The 24751-nt window shown below is 47.4% G+C and overlaps 8 protein-coding genes across 8 annotated transcripts; 4 read left to right on the top strand and 4 right to left on the bottom strand.

Annotated features, from left to right (window-relative positions):
* Positions 1-1493: 1493 nt before the first annotated feature.
* Positions 1494-2059, top strand: FIESC28_03203 (uncharacterized protein; the record flags this gene model as incomplete). The annotated part of the gene is made up of 2 exons (XM_031157352.1): positions 1494-1799; positions 1859-2059. The coding sequence occupies 2 exons, from the start codon at positions 1494-1496 to the stop codon at positions 2057-2059; spliced, it is 507 nt and encodes a 168-aa protein (XP_031018681.1).
* A 259-nt stretch (positions 2060-2318) lies between these two features.
* Positions 2319-4100, bottom strand: FIESC28_03202 (uncharacterized protein; the record flags this gene model as incomplete). Its single annotated transcript, XM_031157351.1, has 1 exon — positions 2319-4100. The coding sequence occupies one exon, from the start codon at positions 4098-4100 to the stop codon at positions 2319-2321; it is 1782 nt and encodes a 593-aa protein (XP_031018680.1).
* A 296-nt stretch (positions 4101-4396) lies between these two features.
* Positions 4397-6299, top strand: FIESC28_03201 (uncharacterized protein; the record flags this gene model as incomplete). Its single annotated transcript, XM_031157350.1, has 3 exons — positions 4397-4636; positions 4685-5077; positions 5133-6299. 3 exons carry the CDS (start codon positions 4397-4399, stop codon positions 6297-6299), a joined length of 1800 nt encoding a protein of 599 aa, XP_031018679.1.
* Positions 6300-9545: 3246 nt separating this feature from the next.
* Positions 9546-11609, bottom strand: FIESC28_03200 (uncharacterized protein; the record flags this gene model as incomplete). Its single annotated transcript, XM_031157349.1, has 1 exon — positions 9546-11609. The coding sequence occupies one exon, from the start codon at positions 11607-11609 to the stop codon at positions 9546-9548; it is 2064 nt and encodes a 687-aa protein (XP_031018678.1).
* A 4240-nt stretch (positions 11610-15849) lies between these two features.
* Positions 15850-16792, top strand: FIESC28_03199 (uncharacterized protein; the record flags this gene model as incomplete). The annotated part of the gene is made up of 3 exons (XM_031157348.1): positions 15850-16062; positions 16110-16526; positions 16574-16792. 3 exons carry the CDS (start codon positions 15850-15852, stop codon positions 16790-16792), a joined length of 849 nt encoding a protein of 282 aa, XP_031018677.1.
* A 189-nt stretch (positions 16793-16981) lies between these two features.
* Positions 16982-18107, bottom strand: FIESC28_03198 (uncharacterized protein; the record flags this gene model as incomplete). The annotated part of the gene is made up of 3 exons (XM_031157347.1): positions 16982-17382; positions 17434-17944; positions 17994-18107. The coding sequence occupies 3 exons, from the start codon at positions 18105-18107 to the stop codon at positions 16982-16984; spliced, it is 1026 nt and encodes a 341-aa protein (XP_031018676.1).
* Positions 18108-18752: 645 nt separating this feature from the next.
* Positions 18753-20621, bottom strand: FIESC28_03197 (uncharacterized protein; the record flags this gene model as incomplete). The annotated part of the gene is made up of 5 exons (XM_031157346.1): positions 18753-19214; positions 19262-20378; positions 20437-20485; positions 20535-20552; positions 20609-20621. The coding sequence occupies 5 exons, from the start codon at positions 20619-20621 to the stop codon at positions 18753-18755; spliced, it is 1659 nt and encodes a 552-aa protein (XP_031018675.1).
* Positions 20622-21235: 614 nt separating this feature from the next.
* FIESC28_03196 (uncharacterized protein) lies at positions 21236-23721 on the top strand (the record flags this gene model as incomplete). The annotated part of the gene is made up of 3 exons (XM_031157345.1): positions 21236-22226; positions 22273-22464; positions 22514-23721. The coding sequence occupies 3 exons, from the start codon at positions 21236-21238 to the stop codon at positions 23719-23721; spliced, it is 2391 nt and encodes a 796-aa protein (XP_031018674.1).
* Positions 23722-24751: the final 1030 nt, after the last annotated feature.

Raw genomic sequence — 24751 nt, 5'->3', positions numbered from 1 at the left:
GATGTCAAGTCAGTCCTGGTGATATCAGTTCGGTTGATCCTCAAGTAGCTTGAGCTGTTGATCATTTTTTGGCAGCTTTGCTCTGACTCGCAAGATCAGCGAGTTGACATGGCTGTCAAACTAGATGACATTCTTGATAGTCGTGGCGACCAGTGAGTTGTATTGCGAGCCAAGAACGAGGAACAACGGCTTTCAAAGTAAGTATGAAGGCCTCAGGGTATTAGAGTAATTGGCCCCAAGAGCATAAGAGACGAAATAATTTGGTCACTTTATGTCAGCTAAGACCAGCACTTAGACTACTTTATTAAAGTAGCCTAAGACTTATACCACTCATCACTCATGAATTCATTACTCTAACTGCCTGCCGCGCAGTCCTTCAAAGGTAGCCTACAAATGTCGAGTCTGTAGATAGACTCGACGACATGTTATATAGCTGCTTTCGTGTATTTACGGTCCATCGTCCTCTGCCTGTTTGTACGTCTTCCGCAACTCATTCCATGCGATTCCATCGTCGAGATAATCTTGTGAGAGGCTTTGGAGACATCCCAAGGAGATATAAAACACCATTATCTTTCGAAATCTCCTCTTACAAAGTTTAATGCGTGTCGTCTCCGCTAAAGCCTCATGGGATAAAGCTCAAGATAGGGAGAAGGGCAGACTCACCGAGACTGAGCCACCCCTAAGATTCTCATTTGAATCTCAAACAAGGCCTATCTCATTTGATGCACCCAGTATGTTTTAAGAGCTACAACTATTAGGCTTCGGTCTCTCGCGTTCCGATCTCGTTATGCCCAAGACTGGGGGAATTCTACCGCCCTTGCCCCCTTTATTCTCTGCTACTTAGGCTGCTGCTTTTGGAGAGAAAAGACAACAGGAAGAACAAGCCTCACCAGGTTCAGGTCACGCTAAGCGACTCAAAAGGCCATCCAGTACTCAATATCCTTCTGGCTTCTATTGTAGGGTGCAGAGTCTGTTTTGATAGTTTGTAACTCTGCAGCTAACTGGCGCTCAATGCGACGGGAGGCTTGGAGTCGTAACTGGGAAGGAACAGATTGATTTAGAGTTGGAGGGCAAAGAGAAAGCCGTGGACGGAACCTAAGGAAGAGGTCGAATATGTTGCTGCCTGGCCTCAAGGTATCAGAAGAATTGACCCCAAAAACCTAAAAGACGAAATAAGTTGGTTACTTTATGCTGATTTAGACCAGCACTTAGGTTACTTTATTATTGTAGCCTAAACCTTGGGTGATAATTCTTCTGTAACCTGCCTGCTTAGTCAAATGAGAATTAACAAAGTTGTGTGAAGTTTGAAGTTTGGCAGGAGCGGCCGGTCAATGTTTGCCAGTGTTTGCAGCCGACCCCCCTATATCCTTCCAGTGTTACTTTCCCTTCCCTTTCCTTTGATCAAACTTTTTGCTTGAAACATATCTTCCTTTGTTTTATTTCTTCTTCTTCACCACCAAATTTCACCAACAACTTCATCAAAGTTTGCAATCATGGCGGAAAACGAATTTGTGGTCGTCGACCATCCTCGCCAACGGAATGAGCCAACTCCTTCTGAGAAAGCGATTGCAGAAACCCTGATCAAAACTGGAGAAAGACTCAAAGCTGCCGAGACCGAGATCCAAACACTCTCAGCACAACTCCGGGCTTCCGAAGCGCAGCGACAAGATGAGTTCAACAAGATGAAGGACATCAATAGTAGTCTTCTGCGCCGCCTCGAAGAACTTGAGATCACTACGACCAAGAACAACAACCGCGCAACTGTCATCAAGGAGGGAATCGATGCAGTAGTTCCCAGTGTAAGATCAATCGGCCTCGTACCTACTGCATCGCGTGAAACTAATGTTTGCCTTCCTAGGTCAAGAGCCTTGTCGACGAGCAAACGGAAAAGATCTCCAAAGTCACAGACACTTACTCGGCTCTGACAACCCTGGCAAGAGATAACAGCAACAAAGCGACCATCAACACGCGCGCCATCACTGACCTGACTTCTCAAGTGAATTATCTCAACAACATGTTTGGCGTTACGGCTACGTCAAGGGCTCAACACCAGTATTAAACTTGATGTTGCCCGTGAAGGAGCAAGAAGCCTGTGGTATATCATCTAAAAGGTCACGTCAATCTAAGAATGGTATAAACAACGAACTTTGTTCCTCACACGACGCAAATCTTGGATAAGAAGCGACCGCTACCAGGATAGAGGACTATACTTAGTACCAGAAGTTTGATTTAACGTCAAGAATGGCAAAACTTTTATCTAATTTACAAAAGAAAAGTGGCATAATCGTGCTCTCCATCATTCTTTTCCAACCCAATTCCTATGTGGCCCCCTGAAGGATAGCAATAGGCAATGCAGCCATGTGTACAAGTCCTACCCAAGTACGAGGATCCGATAGGATGCACCTGAAGTTCTTGAACCCAACACTGACCTCCGAAGTGCTGTCTTCGTACGTAATATACTTCCAAACCAACATAGCCTGTAAAGTACCGAAAATTACATAGAGTAGAGTGATCAGATGGGACCCCCTGGACTTGCTGGGCGTTGACGCTGCCTTGTCTGACTTTGACGAAACCATTTTTCTTGATATGAAGGTAGCCGCCGTAAAAGTCGTCGCCAAGATCAAACGAGCCTGGATAGCCTCGGCAAAGCTGCTGCTCTTGAATCCGATATACAATGCAGTAGCGTTGGCAAGAGATAAATCAGATTTGATAAAGGATGCCAAACTATCCAATGGTCTCCATATGTCCAGAGTTAGGGGACTCTCATCAAAGGGCCAGGGGGTTCTAAGCTGTCCCAACACAGAAGCACAACTAGCTAGTCGTGCCGTATCCGAGACATCCATATCCTTGAGAGAGGAAACACCTAGCGTAATAACGAATATCGCCGCGTGTTTGGTAGCCGACTGGAGATGTATCTTGGCGTAGTTGACATCTGCAGGCTTCTTCTCTTCGCGTGTTGCCGCGGCGTCTTTGGCTGTGTAGTATTGGGCCATTCCAGAAAAGACGAAGAAAAGAGGGACACTGATCCCCATAGATCCCAAGACTGTATCGTGGTCGACATAGGTTTGTCGACTGATGTACTTGGTGTAGTGGACAGCAGCCAGTACCCCGAATGGAACGTACAAGTCCCCCCATGGATTGGTTGAGCATGCGGTGTAAGGGAGGCCCCATCTGACAGCAATAGCTATAGTCAACCCGATGACTACTGCGACAAGTGCATGAAGCGAGATGAGATGTGTTTCTCCTGTCCTCAAAGGCCGATCCAAATAGATTCCATACAGGAACAAGGTCGAGAGCAACGAAACACTACAAGCGAGTGCCATGTACATGTTTGCGATCGGGACTTCGAACAGGTTGAAGTACGTGACTTTATATCGTATCGTATCGACTTTGATGATTCCAAGACGCTTCAAGTTGACAATCGCAGTGTAGATCGAGTAGGAACCGAAGACCAAGACGGCCATGACCCAGACCCAGTCGGTAAGGTTGTAAGGGTCCGTCATGACTTGAGTGAGAGTATACAATGCGCACCCAATGCGAACAAAGATCAGAAGTAGTGTCGACGCGAGGGATGTCCAATACATCGGTTTGTGTGTACTCAGACGGTAACCGAGCAGTCGAAGAATGCTCACGGATACTGGCCCAACATCTCCAACCAGCGAAGCGAAGTAGATGTATAGGGGCTTGATCTGGTGTATAGACGGTGATAGAATAATGTTCGATGTTGCGACGAGGCAGAGTATGTGGTGAACGAAGAGTTCGAGAGAGTAGAATCGAATCAGGGAGAGTTCGTTTGCCCATATCGCAACTTGCGACACGACACAGACCTGACCGAAGGGATTCAGGGGCTGATTAACCCCCCAAGGAGTCGTAGCAGCAGCTATTCCACATGATGGAAAAGATATTGCAAACCCAAACCCAACCCGAAGAATAAAAAGGATCAGAGGGCAAAGTTTGCGAAGCTCATCTTCGTTCAGACGACGATAAATATCTAGAACACGCTGCCTCAAAATGTAGGCAACGATAAAATAAGCGTTCCAGTATATCACGCTGGACATAAGAAAGCTTGATAGAAGCATTGGGCAACTGGTAAATGACATTTCGGGTACAGACGTAGGAGTGACAAGAGGGTGGAAAAAGTTCGCAGATGGGGACAAATACAGTTTTATTTTGTGTTGACCTCCAGCATTTTCTTGTAAGTGACGTGGCAACCGATAAACTTCGCAAAAAGCCATAGAATTGAATGTGTTTGAAGCCCTAGAAATATGATTCGAGATTACAGTCGTCCCCTCTTCCATTTACTTGGAAATATTGCCACAATAAATAATATGTGTCTCCCCCTTTCTCTTCCACCTACTCCTATCCCCCTTCCAACCGACATCTAACTAAACCAACAATGGCAGACGGAGTCTTCTCAATCAAGCGCGAAGTCTATGAGACCGAGGATGGCATGGTGCCCATCCTCGTCCGCGGCCCTGACCCCGACCCGGACTCTGACCCGGCTACCCTCGAGGTTGTCGAGTCCGATTTCGTACATGAGATGAGTCGCTGGCGGAGGGTAGGCATTCTTGCTGTCATCAACACGGTAACGGCTATCGCGGCGTTCGATGCAACATGTATCTGTGTCATCCTCCCCGTAAGTGCCCCATGAAAGAGACTGTAACCACCACTGACATAGCATCAGTCCATCGCCCGAGAACTCGATGCCTCCTTCTCCATGAGCTTGAGTATGGGAGCCGCCGTCTTGCTTGCCTCTGCGATTTCACAACCTCTCTTCGCGGAAGCGGCCCACGTTTTTGGCCGGAGACCAGCCTACCTCTTTGCCTTGGCCTTGTTCATAACCGGATCCCTCCTCTCGTGTTTTGCCAAGAATGCTGGGATGCTTCTTGCCGGTCGCACTACCCAGGGTTTTGGATCTGGGGGGCCTGTGGCATTATCGAATCTGGTGACGGCGGACTTGTACACTGCGCGCAAGCGTTTTGGATCTTTTGCGTACCAGAACATGTTCTGGGCTCTGGGAACTGTTTCTGGTCCTCTTGTCGGAGGTGCTATCGTTCAGACCAAGGACTCTGCTTGGGTAGGCAACCCCTGATATTGTATTTGGATACAAGCATGCTGATTGAGGACAATAGCGATACATCTACTGGGGCACTCTTCCTTTCCTTGTGTTGAGTTTTGCGGGAAGTTGGGCCCTCATGGGATACGATAAGCATCATCGCAACTTTAGGGACATCAAGAACTTTGATTGGGGCGGCGCCTTTCTCTACATCGCTTCTTCTGTCTGCTTGGTGCTGCCATTGAGTTGGGGTGGCTCTGTTTACCCCTGGATATCAGCGGCAACTATCGTCCCTTTCGCTATTTGCATCTTGTCTTTCATTTCTCTTATACTATATGAGAAGAAGATCGAGAGGCCAATGTTCCGAAAAAGTCTTTTCCGGAGTCCATCAACCATCTGTCATCTTGCCATGGCGGTGCTACACGGTCTCCTCCTGTGGATGGTGCTATACTATCTGGCTGTGTATTACATGGGCGTCAAGTACAAAACCCCTCTGATGACAGGAGTCTGGGCCTTGCCAGCAACACTTACTGTTGCTCCTATGGCGGCATTGGTAGGACTGGTAACATCAAAGACAGGAAGATATCAAGGGTTCCTGGTTGGCGGCTGGACTCTTCTGGTGGCCATCTTTGGGGTCCTGACAATCCTAGATAGAGACTCGTCAACTGGAACTATCTTGGTTCTTGTCATGTTCCTTGGTACTGCTATGGGTCTCCTTCTCCCAACCAACTCCATTGGTGTTTCGGCCACTTGCGAAAAACAAGATGCCGGCCATGGCATGGCCATGATCGTTGTCCTGCGTACCTTGGGTCAATGTCTGGGTATCGCTGTTGGCATGTCCATCTTCTCGACTCAGCTAGCCAAGGAGCTGAATAGTGTTGGACTTATCAAGGTTCCAGTCAACGATGCTATACAGCTTATGAGAGCCTCTATGGAGAACCAGGCCGCCCATAGCAGATTCATGAGCATGGCTGTAGCGGCATCTCTCAAGAAGGTCTGGACGGCAGGCAGCATCATGGCCAGTCTAGGTTTGATCCTCGCTATTTTCGCAAGGTCCCCTAGACTGCCCAGAGACACGGTTCCCGACGAGAAGGGCAAGGGCAAAGAACTGGACCTAGAGCAAGAGAAGGTGGAACCTGGCCCGGAATGCAAGCTCAAGCAGTCAGTGGCAGGCCAGGTCTGGCTATGGTTGAGGCCATGTCTGAGACGAAAGGCGAGCCTTGAGCAGTCCGATAGCCCCTAGAGCTATGTTCGGACGTACTTGCTTTTGATTTAATTACCCCGAAGAAGTAGGCCGGTGGTGTTTCGGTCCAACGATGCCCGATTGAAGTCCCTTGCCTCAAGCTTAAGCAAGCGAGCAATTGAAGGGATTTCGTCCCAGGACTGCGGGAACCGTTGCCAAACCCAGAACCGAGCCAAGGGTTCGAGATGAGTCCCGTCGATCGCCCACGCCTCTGTTGCAGCCCTGCCCTGCCCTGTCTTGTCCTCTCTACCCTGTCCTGTTCCTTTGTCGTATCTCTTTTGCCGAGTAAACGAGATTGGAAAGATCCATTGTCGGGTATCAGGTGAAGCATTTAGGCACTCGCCTATTGCCTATCAAGCTTTCGCATTGCTTTCGCATTGCATTGCCTTTGCTGGCCGAGGGGGTCGATCTGAACGGGTTTGCGGGTTTTGTCTCCCGATGATACCTAAAGGTGATGGTTTAGCTGAGCGGGGATCATGGGTCAAGAGTCCCGGGTTCTTTTTGTATGCAGCTCGGCAATATCATCAGATGAGGGAGGCGAGAAGATATCAACTTTGGCTGGGGTGAAGGATTTAGCCTGATCCTTCGGGGGTGCGATTTTTATTTTTATTTTATTTAATCAATAAATTCATTTTTTATCTAAATATTTGGTGTTTGTTTGAATACTGTCGAAACGGTAGAAATGGTAGATGTCGACCAAGGTTCCACCTTCCTTATCACATTCTACCGTTTGCTAATATGGAAGGCACCATGCAGTCAATGTGTTTTAACCACCGTCAGGAAGGCAAGTCAGTTGAATAGTCTCATGTGTTATCGCATGTAGTTGATGTCTCGACTTTACTTCAAGTACAGTCAATAGACACAATAAACGGTGACTGTTTAGGGAATAACCATCGTCAACCACCGTTTCGATCGACAAACAAATATTGAACCAATTATTATTCATTCCTGTTCCTATTAAATTAAAATAAAATGACCGGGCATCAATTGATAAAACAAAGGTTCAGTCTCATCCAGGCTTTGACCTTCTAGAAGGGCAACTGAAACCCCCTTGTAGGTCACATTTCAGGGGTTATCCCGGACACCGGAAGACATCCCGCGGGGGGGTTTGACTTCCATGAGTCGGGTTTTGTTTGTTCGTGACATGGGCTTTTCAGATCAGATGGCATGAGATGAATCGCGGAATTGTCTGGGAAGAGGGTCAAGGCGCACGTGTCGCTGTCAAAGGTGTCTGGTCTTTCGGGGGCGCCGTTGTTTGAGGGTTGTGATAAGCTAACGTCTATTAATTAATTGACTAACTAGATTGACCGAGATGTCTCTATCTTTAGTCGTTTCATGCCTTGATTGTCTTCTAAGGTGTCAACTCCTCGGTGGACGAGTATGGAATGTTTAGCGACAGAGCACAGAGTTGAGTTGTGGTGTAGGTTGGGCGTCCATCATTCACTGTGTCTACTCTGCACCTTTCTTTCAGCCCCAAACTCAACCAAGCACTGACATGACTCTTTCAAGCTTCAAACAATACAAATACAACTACCAGTTGGTTCTAGTAAACTAGCAAACATAGCTCGGAACTATCCCCTGTCCAGCCACAATTAGGTCCCGTGATGGACGGCTGACGGTCCGTGGCGCGTCTGTCCGTCGATCCAAACGCCTCCTAATTCAGGTTCCCATTCTCATTACTCAGTATTCAAGTTTCAGACAAAGGAATCAATCAGGAACCAACAAATGTCACGTTTCTAGTTGATAAAGGGGGCGAAACTCTATGAATCTTGTGATGCTACAACAAGGGTCCATCCGCATCCCCCCTGGTCTAAAGTTAAAGAGAGTGTGGGGTAAGTTAATACGCCATGACAGGTCAAAGGTCCTATTGAATCGCTTGTTTGACGATGGCTTCAGGTCGAACGGCACGGAAGGCAAAGGCACGTCACATTTCATGTGCACAATATATTGCTGGTGATTGGGGCTTTGACTATCCTAGGTGCCGTACCTGCATACTCTAGGTCTTATACACCCCCAATGATCACCTCACTCTTGTAGACAATTAGAATAATACATCTCCGAATATTATGGCCTGTTATCTTGCTTATCGAAGGATCTGATCACATCCCACGTCTTCAACCTTGTTCCCGATCATCCCGTGCCCGACATCGCATTCATTTGATCACCTGCTTTTTGCTCTCACGACAAATCCCATCCGATGTCGCTGAATCTTTGCGGTATTTCTGTCGGTTCGCTTCTATTTTGAGGCTTCACATGACATGACAGCCACGATCCGTATGTTGTCGTAGGGGTCAGCTCATCGCCAAAGGTTGTTCTACAAGCTTCCCAAACCCCATAGTAACCATGTGCGATGAAGAATTATGATAGAAATTACACGTCTCCAGAGCTTCCCAACATTTCTTTATCTTGGCTCAACAGTGCGTTGTCATATATTGCATGCAAGATGATGCTGATATAGCGTTGTCATCCAGTCAACATTCATACCAGAATGTCTATAAAAATCCATCATCAGGGCTGCAGGGATAGACATGCACTTAGGGAACCATCGCATCGCATTATCTCACTTTATTCGTTTACGACTCAAGTGTAAAAGTCCTTGATTACGTCCATCTCGATCACGAATTCGTAACTAGGTATTCATCAACACCAACCATCCACGCTTACAATAATCATGATACCACCATTACCGTTAAATGTAACAAAGTCCCATTCAATCATATAATTCTCTCTTTTAAATAATTAGTATCCTAATTGTTCATTCGTGAATACTTATCTGAACCCCATCACATCAATCGCCGCCAGATACTCCCACACACACTCACAAAACGCCTTGTAACTCAATGTGGCACTCCGTTACGAACCTCCGTCTTCAAATCATATCGCGTCTACAGCGAGATACTGACGGGAATAGAATCAGGAGATCGTACAGAGTGGGCGAGAATGACCCCCACTGATCCACGTTTCACATGTCCCAAGATTGTGTGCTTCTTGAGAAACCATCCTTCTGTTATCTGTAGTGGTTGCAGGTATTTAATGGTGAGTACAGAGTAGTATAGCACGTCTGGCGGCTCGTAACCGCTGGGAGGACACAAGAGCCAGTGGCGACGGACAATGTTGGTTCAGCTGATCTGGGGTTACATTCAAGCTGACAGCAAGCGATTCTTTCGTAACTATATTGTACTGTAATCACTGTACTATGAGCCTTCAGCCTGGCGCTTCTCAGCTGTGACAAAGACTCCGCCAAGTTTACTTCTCCTTGGCTGCAGAACCACCAATCCTCTTGTACTTTCTCGGGTCTTTTCGACTCATCATCCTCCTGTCTCTGGTACCCTTTCCACCCTCCCAGAATCCTCTTCCCTTTTTACCTATCAGATACCGACCGCAGAATCTACACGCCTCGACAGCCGACGAGTAGTTCTGCTCGCGGCTACACCAGCCGCAGATGATGCGGTTGGCCCATTCATTGATATGGTCTTCCTGGCTGTCATGGCACTTGTCGCAGGGATGTACGCGGCTACAGCATGAGAAGCGGAACCAACGGTACGACTTTTTGTAGTGCGCGCATGCACCCTTGTCGGGCAGTTGGTCTCCCGCATGGAGGCCAAGCTTCTCTTCTTTCCGACGAGGGCCTGCAGTGGGCGGAGGACGAGAGCCAGGGGTGATAAACAAGAACTTGACTTCGGGGATTTTAAAGGTAAAGTGGCCATGACAGTCTCGGCAGACATTTGTCACGGAAGAGCCTCGTACTGAGACAAGGCCCTGAGCCGGGGTAGAACATCTCTCGCAAGTTGGAACAAACGTGCTAGGAAGCATGTCTGCCACTTTGCATCCTGCCAGATCAAGGAAGCCAGCCCGTGTAGAATTCTCGTGAATAAGTGTCTGTCGAAACTTGACGGAGAACCCTGTAGCACACTTCTTGCAGCTCGTCGTCTTCTCGACATCGGGCTTCAAGCTCATGACTTCGTTTACTGTCTTGCATCGCTCGCACTTGACGCTGATGCTCAAGAGAGAAAGCTGTAGGAGCTCAATACCGTGCAACTCAATCGAAGGGAATGACAACATGGTGCCACGCTCAGGGGTTTCACCTGGCATGTAAACCTGCGGTTCCTTCTCTTCGCTTTCCAACACAGCACCACCTTCATCAGTTTCGTCAGAACTAGAGCTCTCCTCATCGTCTCCAGCAGCATAACCCCACTCAGGAGGTCGTGGAATCACCTGAATATGGCTATTCTCGGACTTCGGCTCAGGTGCCTTTGTGTCGTCTTGAGACTGATCTTCAGGCACTGGGGCAGGTGACTCGACCTTGGGTGCCTGGGCCTGTGCTTGCTTGGCGAGCTTGTGGATGTTCTGTGCGAGGTAGTTTATGTGGCTCATGAGAGACATATGCTGCTGTTCCGCAGATTTCTCGTAGAAGAGTTCCTCCACTGGTTCCGCATCTTCAGGCTCAACATTGTTGAGCTGGACACGGAGATTCTGCAGAGGATAAAGCAAAGGAATGATGAGATGAAGACTCCTGACAGATTGCAGTCCTGGTGGAAGCTGAGCGCGTTTCTGGGGTTCTAGCGGTAGAGTATACACTACACCATCGGGTGAGCGTCGATACTCAGGTGTTCTCTTCATGCGCGCCTCGAGCTGGCGAATCTCAAGAGCTCTCCTCTCTTTCGCAGCGGCGATTTCGTCTTTCGTGTACGACGGTTCTGGAACGTACTTGAAAGGCGCCGGAGCAGGTTTTGACGGAGCTGGCTCAGACACTTGCTTGGGCTGCGCTAGCTCCTGTGTCTGAGTCTCAGTCTGACTCTGAGCCTTTTGTGCCTCCACATGCCTCGTGTCCTTAAAAGTCACGAGCTTGACTGTCTCGGCCTTTTGCTCAGACAGAAACCTTTCCAGGTTCTTGTCCAACTCTCGCGTGTGAGCGAGCAACGTAGCGTCGGGCCTCTGCTCGACGAGTCCATCCCATCCTCTCTCGATGTTGATACCGAAACCCCTCGGGATGTCCTTGTTCTTTACATGCAACACCGGCTTCTCATCCGGGTACGCTTGCGGAACACGGATATCGCACTCGAGAGCGGCCAACTCGAATGGAAAGTCTGGATCCGAGGGCTTGATTTTGAACAGCAGTGAAGTTGTACCATCTGGTGCGGTGGTCTCCTTGGGCGAATAACGTCGCCGCAGCTGGTCAATCTGATATGTCCTGGGATCCTGGGCCTGCGACTCTGGCACAGGCTTTGGGACAACTCGAGACGACGAGGCTTCAGCCACGGCCTGTTTCCTGGACTGGGGTGAATCTGGTTTTGAATTTGTAGAGATCATGACGTTTTTAGTGGGCTGTTGCTGGGTGCTTGATAGTGGTATTTTGGTGGTTGGAGTAGAGCGAATGACGTGAAAATGAATCCCAAACGCCGCGCAAATGCAGATGGACGGGTGAAATTATGTGGCCTCAAAATACTGGCTCTTTGTCACGAATTGATGATTTTTCTGGTAGAAGTAGCGAGAAGTTGATGCCTGGTATTTATCGTGATGTTCATGTTGGAGTGGCGAGCTTCTCCACAGGCTGGAATCGTTCCTTACGTGAGCAGAAAATAGAAGCTGTTAACCCGAATTGGAGAGTGACTCACAGCGCGTCATTGCCTATTGAGAAGAAGTCGTTTCAGGTAGTCCAATGCCTTCCATTTGTTATTTGACAATTTACCTAAATTCGACTCATAATCCATATAAGGGTTTCGTCACGATGAGTCAATTAGAATTAAGTCGTGTATGTTGTGGTTGCTCTAAAACCTTGCCTCACTTAACTGAGATGACTTGACCATAAGAGCTAAGTCAGTTCCAACCAGTTGTAAGACGAAAACTAATTCGAAACCCCAATTAGAAATTGTAAAATATTATCAAATTTACATATAAGTGATTGGATGTTTTCCTGGATTTAATACGGTTGCCCAATGCAATCTGTCCAGGGTAGTACCGTCAAGAACAAAGAAAACACATCCATTTATACTACACACCAGTCAATTCTCCCCCCACGATCTACCACCATCGAACAAAGCCAAGTCAAGCCAAGCCGTGTCTATTTCAGGGGCATTTCGCGAGGGGTCAACTACATACACCCTTTGTAGATGGTCTACGACTATCAGAAGCCAGCCACCTGTATTTGTACCTACAGTACAGTAACACTTGGGCATTAGACAAGTTGGCAGCACAAGACGGTTCACGAGGACGACAATCACATAAGCCGGGGTAATTCATCAGTTCATGAATGACTGGACTCGACAAAAGGTGATGAGCGGCTGCTACAGTTGCTGTCGGTATTATCAATGCTCTTGTCTCACATCAAAGACGAGGGTAAACTATCGGCTGCCGTCACACCCGTCTTGACGATCGAGTTTGCTTGTTTCTTTGGCCTCTCTGCTTGCAGTTGCATTTGCGGCTGCAGACGGGGAACGGTGACTCGATGCATGAAGCCGCCGCCGGAAAAGGGCCCGTATGGATTATTTGTCTCTCGTGAGGAGATGCCACAAGATCATTGGAAGTCATGGTCCCCTACTGTAAAAGACTACCTTAGAGTGCAGTACCAAGATCGAACTGAGAGATGAGAGATGAGAAAACATGCCACTTTGGGAACAGTCACGGGCCTGTGGCTGACAGATCGACGTCGGTGAGCGATACGTAACTTAACTTGAAGAATAGCTGTATCAGAGCTGAAAGAAAGGTCAAGGACAAGGTCTCGAGGCATAAAGGTAGAGAACATGGGGGTTTAGGCTAAAGTCGCAAGTGTATCTGTGCTGTACGTCGTGGCTGAGACCTATCACAAGTCTATTAGTGACAGAACACAGTCAGTCAGTAGATACTCGGTCCAAGGTCTGCTGAATTCTTGGCCATGGTACGATTTAATTCATTGGGTGGTGGTTTAATGCTGCCCGATAATTTTGAGAATGAGCAGACGCAAAGCCTGAAAATCAATCAGACGACAGGCAATCAGGTATTAAATGTGATAAACATGGTGTCTATCACAATACGAGACGGTGATGTCGTGGCACCAGAAGAAAAACAAGCAATCAGTCAGCCAAACTTGATTTTTGATCTGATGAGGAGCAAACAATAGTAGAGAAGAGTACTGAAATATCCATGTGAATGATAACTAGATTCTTTCATCGACAATGACACTTGACAGGATCCTTGATGGCTTGGTCATTACGTCGCAGCGCATCGCATAGCATCGCATGTAGGACAAAGCAAGCCATGAACCAGCATTTTGATAGGGATAGAGAAATGAAGATGGTAGTGCAAGTGTTTCTTTGTGGAATTTCTTTTTCCTGCTTCAGAAAGCGGATGTTTGCATGAATGAGGGGGACATTTACTAGCTCGTGATAGACAAACACAAGGTACAGACAGTACTGAAGATGGCTTGTTTTGTTTTGTCTTGTATGTATGGATGCCAGTTTAGAAGATCCGGTGAGAGATGGCGGATGTCTCATGTAAGCCCCGGGGAAGGAGTCCAAGGACTTTTAGATGGTATAGACTAGAGACTATAGGTGAGGGTCACTATTACATTAGTTGACAGGAACTAGGTCCGGGGCTCTTTGAAGATGGATTTCGCTGGTGGTGGGATGGGAGTGTGCATTTTATTGTCATGATGGGTTGAACAACTCAGCAAATTAAAGGCAGATGACCGGGGAAATAGGCCTGTTACAGTGGCCACGGTGGGCGGTGAGGCCCGGAAACCCGGTCTGTAGGTGAATTATTACTGTTGCCGTATTGTTGACCGTTTTGTATTTTATTTATTCAGAGACTATTATTCATTGGCTGTTTTATCTACATTTATTTGATTGATATTGTAGTTGAAACGGTATGTCTGTTGATGTTTATTAATAGCCCGTACTTACTATCACGATTTCTTTGTTAGATAGTATCTATAGCTATTAATCATCCTAAGTAAACTACTTACTATATACAAGATAGTAATGCACATATTCATTCATTCTATTAAATAAATAAATATTCTCTTGTATTCAAATACTATTAAATCAATATTTGGTCTTTCCTAATTAATCACCGTCTATAACCCCACGTTTACATGGATGCACGCCATCTGCATTGCATCAAACCTCAACATATTGTACTGCAGCATACCGCAAGGTGAAGCGAACCCTCATCCAAACTGACTCACATGAATACCCCCCTCAGTGGCAACTGCAACCGCAAGTGCAGCCTTTCAGTCACTTCTCACGACGAGATTGACTGTAGTCATCCTCAAACTGAGAATGAGAAGATCGGTCAAGGCGCTTTGGGGGGACACAAATACAGTACAAACATCTCCGCTGACGGTCAGTCATTCATCAATTTCAAGCGGTAAAATTTGACCAGAGAATATGCGATCCAATAGAATGAAATGCGGCTGGTGGCAGTGTTGTGCGGCATAAGACATGGAAGCCTGCCTGCTGAGGCTTTGCTGGTGATACCGAACAAACCGAGGATAGAATCACTACCTTCTAGGTCGATAGCCTAAATTATTGTCTCTATCCATCTCATTATCTGAAACATTCCGGGGAAAATAAACATCCAATCGTTTAATTTGAATCATTAAAAAATATTCTTCTTTGCGTGACCAAAAGGTCACGCTTCTGTGAAAATCGCCGCAACACCTTGCCATATTGGCGGCCCTAGTCAACCGACCCCAATCATCTGCCTCAATTGCCCTGACATGACCCAAGAACCGAATTATGCCAAGTCAGGGTCCGAGACATTCTAAAGACCCAAGAACCAGAACCAGCGCTTATACTAGTAATGCTGTCTCACACGCCTTGCGATCATGAGAAATGGCCACAGCTGTCAATATCGGAGACAGCATCATGTGTGCATGCCAGATTTGTTTTGAGGCAATAAACAACAAGGCCAAGAGCTCAACGACCGTGCAATGTTCATGTGAATACCTTCATCGCGTGAGTCTGGGCTCCGGATGTCTTTCTTCTTGCGCCGATCCTTTTTGCCGAACTGAGGTCCTGTCTTGGGGGTAGCCTAGGTTTTGTCTTTGATGCCTAAGAATAGTAGATGCCGCTAAAATCAGGGTCTTTTTTAGTGTTGTGGCTACTGGGTTGTCTTCTTGGTTCTCACATGGTGATGACATCTAACTTGGACAAGGTCATATTGTGGATCATCTGAGAAGGAGCTGACGAGGACAATAACATGGTCTTCTGTTTAATGAGATAGCCTTCATGTTTCGGCTTTCTTGAGACTGCTTATACATGGTCTTTGGTGAGCTCGCATTCATCGCTTTCAGATCCAGGGCCACGCAACTAACGAGAGACTCAACAGCCAACCACAATCTCCCATGCTTCTAGGATAAGCATCCAACATTCCACAACTACCTATTAAGGAAATCTTTATGCTTGGCAACGTATTCATCGCTTTCAGAAGCGATGAATTGCGTAGTCTTTATATCTCAAAATAAGTATATAGAAGATAGTAGATGATGATGATGATGATGATGATGAAGAATCTCAAGCAGATCAAGTCAATAAACCACTATTCTCATTACTGCCTACTGTCGAACAACAAAATGGCTGATCAAGTGTCCATCTGGATGTATGATCCATCCTTTCCCCTTGCTGTAGTCGGGACTGTAGTCTACGGCATCATCTTTCTCATCCTTGCCTACCAGACTCTTATCAAATATCGAGCTTGGTTCTTTATCGTTGTCGTTGTAGGCTCAGCCGTTGAGGTTGCCGCCTATAACCTTAGGATACATTCTGTCCAGAACCAGTCCGAGATAGTAAGTAACTCCTCTATTGCCTCCTGGGCCTCCAACTAATAATGTAGACACCCTTCGTTATGACACTGACTTACACTGTTCTTGCTCCTGTTCTTATAGCAGCAGGGAACTACCTCCTCATCAGCCGTCTCATCCTCGCTGTTCTTCCTCTATCTCGTCATCGAATCCTCAAGATTCCAGGCCGACGCCTGACACCAATTTTCGTTGGATGTGACATTGTTGCGTTCCTTGTCCAGGGTAGCGGCTCTGGAATTGCGAGCTCTGATAACTGGAAGGGGGAGATGGAAAGAATCGGAGTCAAGGTGCTCATAGCTGGTTTATCGTTCCAACTCGTCGCCTTCACTCTATTCCTCTGTGTTTTCAGGCGATTCCATGTTCTTGCAGGTCGTATGGCTGTCGATAGCGCACCCAAAGGTTGGCAAAAGGTGGTTCTTGCAGTATACATTTCTAGTATCTTGATCATGGTAAGCCCCTGTGTCATCAATGGCAAAGACATATACTGACTAAGCAGACCCGTTGTATCTTTCGAGTTATCGAGTTTGCTGGCGGCAGAGATTCTTATGCATTCAGCCATGAGTGGCTCTTTTGGGTTTTCGAGAGTTTACCTATGGTCGGTGCCATCGGGATCTTCTGCATCTATCATCCCAGCAAGTACTTGGGTAAACATGGGGCTCGATTCAAGGTTGTTCAGCCAGAAGAAAGTGTGGGACTGGCTGAACGACGGAAGTAGTGCTATCGTCTGCTGAGGGGATGCTAAGATGATTTCAAGATGGCATGGGCTACCAGGCTGCTTAGGTCATAGATTGGGCAATTGATATATGGATAATTAGATAAATTTGCTAAATTTGTTGTCTGGCTCCAATACTACACCTGTTACGTAAGACTTTTGATCTGAGATATGAATATGAACTTGACGGATCTACCGCATGGCCAAAGACAGCGTATCTTCCTCGGGTAAGATAGCTGTACCACTGCTCAACATGAAAGGCTTCCAAACCTGGTCTTCATCATCAAACGAGTAATTCAGACTATTGATGAATCTCAATGGCCACTCTCCGTACTCGTAATACTCCTGAGGAAGTTTGCTTAGAATCTTCTGAACCCAGACCTTAGACATGGCTTTTCTGCAGTAGTAGCCTTTCTGGCCCATGGAAGACCTCTTGTCACCCTCCACTGCTTTGCGACTCATGACGAATTCTAAAACGAGCATGTGCATGATGACAAGTTGGGAAGCGTAGTTCTTGGTATCGATGAAGGAAGTGAAATCGGCGGTGTTGAGATGACCAAGTCCATCATAGAGGAACGCGAGCTCACGGTAGCCTGGAAATCATGTCAGTGCGCATACAACTCAGCAAATCCTGATATTCTCACTTTCGGCAGGATTGGTAGACGCTAGAGTTGCAATTCTTTGCATTTGTGCAAGATACTGCAACTCTCCAACACTATGACATAGCGGTCCCAGTTTCTGTACACTCTGACAGAATCCCTCAGCAATGACCTTGTCTAAATAGTGATTTGACCGGTCGTCTTCGTGCACAATAGCTTTGATCTTCTCGAGATAGCTCAATCTTCCAAATGTTTTGAAGATCGTGTGATCTAGGTCCACGGAGGGTTGTGTGCCGACGAGCCAACAGCCTCGAACCATTGTGAGGAAATCAATAAGTCCATCACTCATGTAAGCTGATTGAAACGTCAAGTTCAGCATAGCGCCAAAAGCTGCTTCAGCGTCTTGTTGTGTAAAATGAGTCTTCGTCAGATGCTTGTTCAGTGCACTGATGGCAGTGACTCGATGTTTCAATGCAGCCTTTTCGTATCCCGATGGTGTTAACATTCCTAGATGAGAAGCTCCAAGGCCTAACATTGAGTGCAATAAGAAATCGTACTGAGTAGCCTGTTAGTCAAACCATCTTTGCACTTCTTGACAAACTCACCTCGTGTGAAAGCTGTGAAGCCTGCTGCCATACGGTGAACCCATCGATAGGTAGAGGAGGATACGCCTCAAATAGAAAATGTCGAAAGAAGTTAAGGTCGTTTATGTCGAACATGACTAAGTCACTTCGCAATGGCTTTGAGATAGAAGTTGTTGAGGTTTGATCACCTGGCTTATTTTGACCACCAAGCTTATTCAGATACTGGCACTCGAGGCCTAGTCGATGACAAGCACCGCATTCTGGGGTAATCAAGTCGCATTTCACTCTTCTTCTCTTACAGCTGGAGCAGCCTGCTCGGGATTTTGTATGGCCTTTCCGAGGAATGGGCCGTCGTTTAATTATAGCTGTTGATGTATCGGTATCAGGCAGCAACCTTGGCGAAGTTGATGAAGTAGCCTCAGCGGGTTGCATTGAGAAGCAGGAAAGTCCGGTTTTATATAAGCAAATAGAATCCAGGATGCGAATATCTTCACTGTGTTGGATAGGTAGGTATGTACAATGCAAAGGATGAATGCAGGTAGGCCAAAGGAGTGCAATTCCTCCCATCCCTGTCAGATTCATTGAAGGATCATCACCCAATCACATTCCAGTATCATAATAAACCCAATGTATCATGCAGACATTAAGTGAATGAAAAGGTATGCGGAATATACAGCACTTTTGATTATACATACATGGATATCATCTACCTGCATAACCAAATCTTAATCATGACAAGATTGATAAGCATGCATTTGTTCATTGCCCATCTATCTTACTCTAAAAGTCGTTGTCATCCGCTCCCGACACAATAACGTTGTTGACCTTAAGGACCATACGACATAATTGTGTGGCAAGCTGGAGCTGCTGCTTCTTGCCGATAAGAGGGTCGATAACAAATGCGTCCTTCATGTTGTTGTCACCACGTCCCATGCAGTCGACACCAAGCTTGCCACGGCCCTCAGGACCAGCCTTAACCTGCTGACTCTTGACCTCAGCAAGAGTAGCGATAGGGTTGAGACCACTGTTCTCAGCCAGGGTCATGGGGACGGTATCAAGAGCCTCGGAGAAGGCACGCATGGCGTACTGCTCAAGACCAGGGGTCTTGACAGCCTCGTCCTCGACAGCCAGAGAGCAGGCAATCTCAGCGGCACCACCACCGTAGACAACACGGTTATCACGGACAAGGTTTCGCACCACGCAAAGAGCGTCGTGCAGAGATCGCTTAGCCTCATCGATAATCTGGATATGTTAGCAGTATTCTAATTAAACACATAAATGAGACTCACCATCTTGTTGCTACCTCGGACAAAGACTGTGACAGCTCGGGTGTTGGCGCACTCCTCAATGACAAGCATCTTCTCTCTTGTTGTACCGAAGGACATCTCTCGGACAACACCGGCAGTACCCAACTTCTCTGCGGAGAGATCCTCGAATCTGGGAACTATTCGGCCGTTGGTGGCAATAGCAATCAGCTCAATCTCAGGTCCACCGACCCATCGGACAGCTGGTAGCTCGTTCTGGAGGAGGAGATGGTTGGCCTCATCGTCGAAACCCCACTGGCAGATAGCCAAGTTGGCACCTGTATCCTTGATCTGCTGAATCATCTCGATAAACTTCTCCTTTTCGTAGTTTTGCAACTTCTTGAACTCCTCAACGCTGGTGATATCGAGGTGGTGCTTGGTCTTAGGCTTGGGGGGCTCGAAAGCGCAGGTCAGGATGGCAATCTTGGCATCGCGGACTTCTGAAGGCATCTGGGGGTGAGAAAAGTCCTTGTCGACAATAACACCCTTGACAAGGAGGGTATCCTCGAGAGCTCCTCCAACCTTTCCGTCAACCTTGATCAGCTCGAAATCGACATCCTTTCGCTCGAGGTCGGCAACGGATAGAACGGCGTCAACGGCAATGTTGGCAAACTGGTCGTGGGACTTGGAAACAATCTTGCTGCCCAAACTTGTTCGGGCGACCTTGACAAGGTTGGATGTCTCCTCTTTCGAGAACTCGATAGTGTCTGAAATCTTGTCAAGCTCGGCAACGGCGATATCGCAAGCTTGGTCGTAACCGTCGGCAATTCGGATGGGGTGAATTCCCTTGTCGATAAGATCGGCGGCCTGCTCTAGCAGAGCACCAGCGAGAACAACAACACCGGTAGTACCATCACCAATCTCGTCGTCCTGAGACTTGGAGAGTTCGACTAGTAGCTTAGCAACGTGGTTGGTGATCTCCATCTGCTGCAGGATAGTAGCGCCATCGTTCGTCACGGTGATGTCTCCATCGGGGGAGATAAGGATCTTGTCGAGTCCGCGGGGACCGAGAGACGACTTGACGATATTTGCGACGGTTCGAGCGGCGAGAATGTGCGACTTGACGGCTTCGTTACCAAACTGGCGCTTCTTCTTCCCCTGACTGAAAGATGTTAGGTAATTCGAATCGACGGTGAGGGTCGGCATGATGATAAACATACTCTCGAACAACGATGAAAGGACGGCCTTGCTCATCCTTCATCACCGCCGCTGCGATTGTTAGCAGGGAACCATCATCATGGCATGTCGTCGTAAATACCGTTGTTCATGTCCAAATCTGTCCCCTAGTTAGCTACCCCTCGCCCCTCGTTGACAAAAGTGTGCGGGACTCACTCAAGGAATCCATGTTGGCTAAGACTTTTCCACCCTCGGGGAGCTGTGACCGTAAGTGTTCTGGTGTTTACAGCGGTATCGAAAAGTCCCCTCGAAAATTGGTGGCAGTCTGGAGCTTCTATCGGTTTCTTGATCGATCCAATCTAATCCTCCCACCCAATTTTTTGAAGATTTGGGTGCCTTCACCGATTCACGGGCGGGGCGGGTCAGAGATGTTCCGATGGAATCCAGGGGCCTTTGAACCCCGCCACCTAACTAGGCCTCAGCGCCTCAGGTCAGGTAAGGTCGGTCAGCGCCTTGGGCGTCGTGACTTCATACCCCACTAACGAGGACCCCGCCAAACCGTCGAAGCATCATTACCTAAAGACAGTCATACTTTGGATACCTACCTCAGGCACAGAAACCATACCCAAACCTACCCAAACTTTGAGATCACCTAACTTCGGATTGTGCAGTCACGACAACTCAAACTCTCTCCCCTATGACTATATAATCTGTGAGATCCCCTCCGTTCTCAGTCTCCATCTTTTCTCATCACTCATATCTCATATCTCAAGACCGAATCGCACACACTCGCACCCACATTGTATCTCCGAATAATACTTCAGCCTTACCAAATAAGACAACATGTCTCGCCATCGCATTGTCCACACGTTTGATGCGAACGATATCGTATCTGAATTTGACGGCGATGACTACGAGGAGGAAGGGGAGGAAGAGCTCAGTCCAGAAGATCGTCAAGCGATGGACGAAGGAACCGCAGAAGTTCGAAGAGTTCTGGGAACCGAAGCGAACAAAGTCACAAAAACACAAATCGAAGAAGCTTTGTGGCATTATTATTACGATATCGACAAATCAGTTACGTATCTGATGAAGACATTTATTGCCCCGGCACCTAAGCCAGCAAAGAAAGCACCAGAAGGTATGTCAGTGTTTTTTTCTGCTTCGCAGCGCCTTACGGGAACTGGAGCAGACCATGGGCGTCTGTCAAGCGAATATACTTCCGACATGAGCCTTCCACCTGCCAACAAAGTTTCTGCGACTTTCTTCAGCGACATGCCATGGTTGAACGTGCCTCAGGAACGTCAAACTCTCTTCATCGAACCTGAGCGCCCTCGTGGAGGCTTGCTAGGAGGAGGCGAAGGTCCCAAGATGTCAAAGCTTCAGGCTCTCGCTGCTGCTAGGAAGAAGAGGACCGAAGAGAAGAAGGAGCAGGAAAAGGTCACCAAGGACGTCAGCAACCTTTCTATTGCTGAGTCAGGAAAGGAGAACCGGGCGCCCCCCAGCCAGAGACGTCAAGCTCCGCCAGCCACATCGCAGGACTTCGCTTCACAACAAGAAACGACAATAGACCATAAGCCTATCGTGGAAGACAAAAAGCAGGAAGATACAGCTTCTGGATACAAAGATCCATTCCTATTGGACGGGTTTCCAGAAGTTGAGGTTGTGTCTCAAGCTAAACCTTCCGCCTTTGCTCAGACGCTTTTTGGATCTGCTCCGGCCAAATCCCAGAGGCCCGATGTTTTTGCCATGCCTTACACTTCTTCTTCAATTTTTGCCGCACAAGCTTTCGCCGAGCCAAGTCCAGACGATGTTGTGCTAGCAGCTCAGGCGAAAGGTTCGAATTTTGCAAGGACGAAATGAACTAATCTAATTCCATTCAGCGGGCAAACAACCAGCAGCCAAGGCCCCCAAGAAGCCCCAGAAAGAGAAGGGGAAGGATGTTTCTGAAGCTGAGAAGAACGTCTCCGAGCTCAAGATTGCTGATGCGCCGCCGCCTAAGAGCAAGGGGCTCGATGTTCTCAAAGAGTACGAAAACAGCTCCAATAAGAGAAGTATCAGTTTTGTTGTAGTCGGTATGTTTCCTCGTTCGTCCTTTCCTTTGTTCATTAATAACAAGTGTAGGCCATGTCGACGCTGGAAAAAGTACCCTAATGGGTCGATTATTATTGGAACTCAAATTCGTTGAGAAGCATACTATTGATCGGTATCGAAAGCAGGCTGAAAAGTCTGGCAAGCAGTCTTTTGCCCTGGCATGGGTAATGGACCAGAGGAGTGAAGAGAGAGAAAGAGGTGTGACCATTGACATTGCAACAAATCACTTCGAGACAGAGAAGACCAGCTTTACTGTCCTGGACGCACCTGGCCACCGCGATTTTGTACCAAACATGATTGCAGGTGCTAGCCAAGCCGACTTTGCCATCTTGGTTATTGATGCAAACACTGGAGCCTACGAGAAGGGCTTGAAGGGTCAGACTCGAGAGCATGTGTTGCTCTTGCGAAGTTTGGGTGTCCAGAGACTCGTTATTGCCGTCAATAAGCTTGACATGGTCGGCTGGTCACAGGAGCGTTATGATGAGATTTCTCAACAAGTCAGTGGCTTCCTTACTGGTCTTGGATTCACGTCCAAGAACGTCGATTTCGTTCCGATATCCGGCCTCAACGGTGACAATCTTGCCCGTCGAACAGAGGCCACTGCAGCATCTTGGTACACTGGACCAACATTGATTGAAGCTTTGGAGAACTCGGAGCCGACAACAGCGCGAGCACTCAAAAGTCCATTCAGGATGGCCATCTCGGAAGTATTTAGATCGCAACTTGGCACCACAACCATCGCCGGTCGGGTTGACGCAGGTTCCTTTCAAATCGGCGATGCCCTGCTAGTTCAACCGAGTGGGGAGGAAGCATACGTCAAGTCAATCATGGTGGACTCGGATATGCAAGACTGGGCTGTCGCTGGACAAAATGTCAGTGTTGCTTTGAGTAACATCGATCCGATCCACATTCGAGTCGGCGACATGCTCTGCCACACCAAGGACCCCATCAACTGCAGTGATAACTTCATCATGAAGGCTATGGCTTTCGAGCATCTGATGCCTATGCCTGTGGACCTGCATCGCGGACGATTACATTCGGCTGGGCAGATTGTATCTATAGCAGCAACACTGGACAAGGTTACTGGAGGTGTTGTCAAGAAGAAGCCTAGAGTTGTTCAACCGGGTGGTGTTGCGCGTGTAGCTGTCAAGTTGGCTGCCAAGGTTCCTCTTGAACGCGGACAAAGAGTCGTCATACGCAGTGGAGGCCAAACCGTCGCTGCTGGATTATTGGAATAGAAACGCATACATAGAATCGAACATAAAAGTATATTTTCGATGAATCGTCCATTCTTGCTTGACCGTTCTCATACCAGCTGGTGAACATGTGGTAAACTTTATAGTTTTCCTGGCAGTCTTGTTTGTACTTGCTCGTTCTATCTCGTCTCGGATATAGATGTGCAATTAGCACCGTTTGGAGTTCCCATGGGGGTAGATCTGGTATCGTTACTATCCCTCTATAGTCTACTTAACAATCACCACATTCAGTGTGGGCACCAGCTGCGGCAGTACATTCAGCCACTTTCTTCACTGTTTAGATTTATTGTTAAGATCTAACGTTGAATACTAAAGATACAAAAATGCAATAGCATAGTAACACCAGTACTAACATTAGTTAAGGGACTATTGCCTGCTCCTGGTAGATCATTCACAATTCAGAAATCAAAGTGTGGTTGCCAAATACTTGGCATATCCTTGGAGACAACTGTAACTGATATTATGCATGAAATCTCGGCTGTCTACTAAACCAGGGATGAAATGCCACGAGGCTCTTGGCCTTGTCCATGAGCTTGTCTGGATTTCAACAGTAGTTGGTGAAAAAGACACTTTAGCTTCTCGATGGGCCTCCTTTGACCCAACAACAATCCCCGGGGGTAGCAGGAAAGTCCTCGGAGGCTTAGAGCGTCAAGACAAAGTAGCCCGGGCCTCCGTCTAAGCTATCATAGGAAGAAAATATTAGGTCGTCTCTTGGGCTATCGGGGGCCACATCCTCTGATAATCGAATGGTTTCTTTGGGATGCCTGGTCAAAGAGAAGACTTGTAGGTTGGACATCTACACAACACCGAGCCGATGTACTAGCCACATGAAGAGTGTGGAAAAGAGAATTCGAAAGAGCAGGATGATTTAATAGTCGAGACGGTTCGCGAATCGGGATGGTCCGATTTATTCTTGAGCCTCACTTATCATATTCCCTCTATCTTTACCCTACTCCAATATCTCATGGCTAATGATCAGTATGCCACTTACTCCACTGTATGGTTATAGACT

This window comes from Fusarium coffeatum, assembly GCF_003316985.1.
Source record: "Fusarium coffeatum strain FIESC_28 chromosome Unknown BRIP53273_contig_67, whole genome shotgun sequence".
Taxonomy (NCBI): Eukaryota; Fungi; Ascomycota; class Sordariomycetes; order Hypocreales; family Nectriaceae; genus Fusarium; species Fusarium coffeatum.
This window is presented reverse-complemented; position numbering and strand designations above follow the sequence as displayed.